This window comes from Pinus tabuliformis, chromosome 3_2, assembly GCF_031772625.1.
Source record: "Pinus tabuliformis cultivar Carrire ecotype Pingquan chromosome 3_2, CPIR1, whole genome shotgun sequence".
Lineage (NCBI taxonomy): Eukaryota > Viridiplantae > Streptophyta > Pinopsida > Pinales > Pinaceae > Pinus > Pinus tabuliformis.
The window spans coordinates 975,284,363-975,289,970 of record NC_142302.1 but is presented as its reverse complement, the minus strand read 5'-3'; the positions used below and the strand labels follow the sequence as shown (position 1 = coordinate 975,289,970).

At 46.5% G+C, this 5,608-nt stretch overlaps 1 protein-coding gene across 1 annotated transcript; it reads left to right on the top strand.

Annotated features, from left to right (window-relative positions):
- Nucleotides 1–546: 546 nt before the first annotated feature.
- On the top strand, nucleotides 547–909 carry LOC149183890 (uncharacterized). Its single transcript, XM_089415131.1, has one exon. The coding sequence runs from the start codon at nucleotides 547–549 to the stop codon at nucleotides 907–909; it is 363 nt and encodes a 120-aa protein (XP_089271257.1).
- The last annotated feature ends 4,699 nt before the right edge of the window (nucleotides 910–5,608 follow it).

The following is a 5,608-nucleotide window of genomic DNA, read 5'->3' as shown; positions in this document are numbered from 1 at the left end:
CCGATTTCAGCAAAGACTTTATCTTATACACTTTCACCTCAGATTCATCATTGGCCACGGTTCTTACACAAAAGGACTGCGATCACGACGAACGTCCCATATCATTCATGAGTACAGGACTCCAAGGCGCAAAGCTAAACTACCCGGACATCGATAAGCAGGCATATGCAGTCTACAAAGTAGTGAAACACTTCAGACCATACATCCTAAAAAACCGTGTAACAATTATGGTCCGACAACCCAGCCGTCAGATCCATTTTCATACAACAGGAGCTGGGAGAGAGGAGAGCCAACTGGATGACCTCCCTCCAGGAATATGATTTGGAATTCAAACCCTCCCACACTGTGAAAGGGCACGGACTCTGTAAATTGACCGTTGAAGCAGTTGATCATCAAAACACGGAGCCTGATCGACCGACCTAGGAAATAGAAGGATGGGAGCACGAAATCGAAATGTACTAGAATGAACTCCTCGGCTCACACGACACCTCATCATGGTATTCTGATTTAAAGCAATACCTAGTGAAGGGATCTTTACCCAAAGCTATGTCCGCCAAACAGAAGAGAGCCGTTAGGCTCAAGGCTGCCTCATATCAAATGGTTCAAGGAAACCTTTTCAAAAAGCACCACCTTGGTATATTACTGAGATGTTTAGAATATGATGAAGCCCAACGAGTGCTGAAAGATCTACATGATGGGCCTGCAGGAGGTCACTATGCAGGCGACACCACGGCTCATAAGATCATGCAGGCAGGTTTCTACTGGCCCACACTATTCAAGGATGCTCATGCCTATGCACGGAAGTGTCCTATCTGCCAGAAACATGCATGCATGCAAGCAAGGTCTGCTGCCCCACTCCAACCCATAGTGGTTGAGGAATCTTTTCAGCAATGGGGTTGGACGTCATAGGGGAGATCATGCCAAACTCGTAAAAAAAACACAGGTACATACTCACAGCTACCGACTATTTCACCCTATGGGTAGAGGCAATTCCATTATGTAAAGTTAATGACGATGAGGTAATATCCTTTATTAAGCAATGCATCATAGCCAGGTTCAAGGTTCCAACCTCTTCTGTCTTTGATAACGCTACTTATTTTTTGTCTTTGAAATTGTATGATTTTGCTTTAGAAAATAGCATCGTATTGAAACATTCAGCCAACTACTATCCTCAAGGGAATGGCCTAGCAGAATCAACCAACAAAAACCTCATCTGTATCATCAAGAAAACCTTGCTTTCCCACCATAGGAATTGGCACAATGCCCTCAGTAACGCCCTATGGGCTGACCGGGTCACTCCCAAAACATCAATTGGCACGTCTCCCTACTTCCTAGTTTACGGGAAAGAAGCCATTCTGCCACCCAACCTGTACCTACCCGCCCTCAGACTGGCTCAAGAGTCGCAAGGCTCCCCGTGTCCTGCCATTCAAAGCCGAATCAATGCCTTGGTAAGATTGGAGGAGGAAAGATTGAAAACTAAAGAAAAATTCGCCATCCATCAAGCACAGATCAAGAGATGGTTTGACAAAAAATCCGTGGGGTCCCGCGAGTTTGATGTCGGTGATCTAGTGCTTAAGTGGGATCGAGCCCACGAGGACAAGGGTAAGCACACAAAGTTCCAAGCCTTATGGATAGGCCCTTTCCAGATCATAGAAAAAATTGGTCATCACACCTTCAAATTGCAAACCCTGGGAGGACGAGTGGAACCCCTCCCAGTGAACGGCCATGACCTTAAATGTTATTTCACCTAGCAACCCCAAAGTTGTTGGCCCCACCTTGTACTATAGTTTCCTTTCGTTTTCCTTAGATAGGCATTGTTTATCATCAGTATTGGTTTTTGTTTGTTGTGCTTGTTATCTTTTGGAATAAATTCAAGATGGCAATAAGAGGTTGGAACGACACTACATATTGGCTCCCATGGATACTCTCCAGAACCGTTTACTGGCCAAGACTTAAGTCGTGATGAAAAATCTAGTAGGCCAGATTAGTGATAATGGGGAACTCGATGGCACACACAATCTTCGCTCCTGCTCACATGGCTGAAAAGTCCTGAATTGTGCTAACCCATCTGTGGTTCCGGGAATGAAAGGGAAACTGAAGAAACCAGTCGTGAGCATACATATATCTCAGGAAAACAATAAGGTCTCTGAAAAACCAGAAACAACCTCTTTGCAAGTCAAATAAGTTGGGATCCCTCGTCCACCCAGGCTTTAATCCATCACCAAATAAGTGCATATATGCACAGATAAATAAGTGCCAATGAGCACCTCCATCCATTTCATAATAAGGGCTAAAGGACCGAGAAAGGATTCCTGCGCAAAGAGGTGAAGCAATGACTCTGCTGGGGTACTGATCAGGCTCACTGGCAGCGGAGCAACATTCACGATTTCTTGGCAGTGACTCTGTCAGGGTACTGTTCAGGCTCACTGGCAATGGAGCAACACCATAGTACCATGACCGCTATACTGAGAAAACTTTAAAAGATCATAGTGTAGTTTCAGCTTCCCCTTTCTTTCCCAGGACGACAGGAGGTGATACTCTATCTCGTGTGTAAAGCCCATGTCATCCAGGCTGGGACAACTGACCAAGTTTGAAGCAGAAGCCCAAATACCATCTGTGGGACCCACAACTCCATGAGGAACACTTAATTGAAGTCTCCTTAAGCTAGGCCCAAAGGCATCAAAGATTCTAGAGTCTCCCAAGGAACCACCATTTTTTGTAGCTGCTGCGACAACCCCTCCCAAAATTCTGGGAACTTTGAAATTTTCAGAGCCCCTATACTGGGCAGAGCCACCGGCCCTGCCAGGGTCTGTTCAAGAGCTCAAAAATCTCAAAGAACCTAGTGAAGAGTCTAATTTTTTTCTAAGTAAACCCAGGTTGCTACTTCCTGCCCTAGTCAGTTGGTCACGGAGTCGGAACACGACTAAGCTTAAGCCTCACGACTATCGCGACTTATGTGACTCATGGGTTGTAAAGGTCGTGTAGTCGCATTTCCCTCTGCGTACTTCCTTGTGACCCTTACGACCTTGCGACCAGCTAAGTCGCATAGGTCGCAAGGTCGTGCCGTCCTCATGCAAACATCGATGCAACTATGCGACCTTTGTGACTTCGCGACCCGCCAGGTCGCAAGGTCGCAAGGTCTCACCTTTGTCTCCCTTCCATGGACGTGACCATGGGACCCTTGCAACCATGCGACTTACCCAGTCGCACGGTTGCCTAGGTAGCAAAGTTGCATGACAGTCCCATGCGACCTCACATGTGCGACCAAAACTATATAAAAAAGTTGCCCCAACCCCATTTTGTAACCGCTCCCTAGGTCGCATGAAGAGCAAGGAAATCCTCCGACTTGGGTTCGCGTGCGCGTCTGTCTCTGGGTAAGTAACCGTTCACCTTCCAACAATCATGATTTTCTTCCAAGTGTCATTGTCTTCATTCCCCGACCTTTGGAATCCCCTCACCCTAGGATTTTAGCTCTTTTACTTAATTTTTCTTCATCATTTTCCTAGAACAGTTTCCCTGGCTACTCTCACCCTGCCTGGTCTCAGACATCAGCCTTTGCCTTAACCTAGACCTCCCTGTTTTTACCAATAGGCCTAAACTTACTCACCTAAGGGGGACCCTGACCTCTTAAGTCCATTTTTGTATCTTCCCTAATCCTTGTTCAACCTAAGTCGTGCGTTTTGAAGCCACGATATCCTTTTCCTCGCGACTTCACGACCTCGCGACCCCGTTGGGTTGCGACTTGCGACCAATATCCTTAATCCGCGACTTTGCAACCCTGGGCGAGCTACGACTCATGGTGTAGGTCTCTTAGTTGCACTCCTTAGCCTGTGACCTTGCGACCTATCCTCCCTGCGACTCACCTTTCACCTACTGCAACCTCTTGTTTTCGCAAGTTTTATTTGATTTTCATGTCGTCTCTCTCATCGTGGGACTATGTTTTTGACATGCCAGGTGACGTAGATCTAGAGTGCATTTCCATTTCTTCTTTTGAAGATGAGATGGATCCCCCTACCGCTAAAGCTGCTCACGGGGCCTCGGGAAGCGGGTCATGGGAGGCCAACCTAGAAGAGGAGCCACCTATCTTTGGGGACACTGCTTGTAACATCAGCAAAACCACAAGGCTCTCCTAGTATAGCATTTACAAAGAGTTTGCAAAGCCAGACATCCTAGAGACACAAGAGGATTTTCAAGTGTACCTCCATGTCAAAAGATTGAGGTTACACAAAGTAGCAGCACACCCCCAGTCTTCCCTTGCTCGAAAAAAATTGAATGGATCTTGCAATGCACAAACACAGAGTCCTGGATGATCAGGGGCCATGATGGGGCACCCATAGCTGTTATCTCCCCGGAAGACATCAGTGCCTACTACAGACTCCCTGAGAAATAGGAGGTCTTCAATACCAGGTGGCTCGCTGGGTTCTCAACTCCAACAAAAGACATCCTCAGGGAATGGTGGCAAGACCCTTCAAAGTTCCGGGTCAAGACAGATCAAGCTTACAAGACAAAGGGATTGCGAAAAGTGTATCAGTTAATTGTTGCAATGATGTGTTGGTTGTATGGCAAGCCAGATTGTGACATTTTCTATGGCACTTGGGTTCCCCTCATGTACGTCGTTGCCACCCGAGGGACCATTTTTAATTGGGCAAACATCCTGTGCTCATCCTTGAAAACAAACATAACGACTGCCAAGCTCCCACAACCAGAACAACCTCCAGAATTCTATATGTCATCATACCTCCTCGATGTTGTTTTCTCGAGATGCTACTTCGAAAACTAGAGCTACAACTAGGACTCGTCAGCAGCCAACCCCGTGCATAACCATTATAAAGTTTTTTGGGACACAGGTTACAAAGGCATGCTAGATATAATCTCTGAAACTTTCATCAGCCCATTGTACCAGCTACTATTTTGGGAAGAACCACCATGCATGTCTAAGAGGGCTATGAAGACACTCGTCAAGGTAGTGCATTGGTTCCCCATTGAGGAAGGAACGTTCATTAGAGTGTTCAATACCCATAAGCCTCTGCATGCCCTACCCAGGTTTGCCATAGACAAGACGCTCCTGCGAGAGGTATGATATCAGATGACGCAAGGGTTTTCAAAGATATTGAACAAAGGCAAAAAGAAACCCTGGCCTGCCTTCCCTCTCACCATCAGGGCATACGTGGTAGAAAATTTCAAATAGGTGGAGGTAGAGGCCGAGGCACTGAAGGGAAGCCATTTCATAACACTCAACTACCGAACTTATGATCCGGAGAAAGTAGTGGCCGCCCATTGCAAAAAGGTAAAATTCAGTTGGTCATATTCTCATACCCAAAAGGACATTGAAGATGGGGTTAGAAACTGGCTACAAGGAAACTCATCCCAAGTGAACAACGAGCTGTAGAGGATGAGCCCCAAGGCGATTCCGAGGAAGACATGAGCCTCAAAGAAAGAGCTTCTACCATAAAGAAAAAGTAGCACGAGGCACCAACAGGCACTGGGGAAGCTGAGCAATGTAAAGGGAAAGGGGTTGAAGACCCCATGAACGACAATGAGGAGGAGGATGCAACACTGAAAAAAAATAAAAAAAAAAATGGCCAGCTTGGCATGAAAGAAGCGAGAG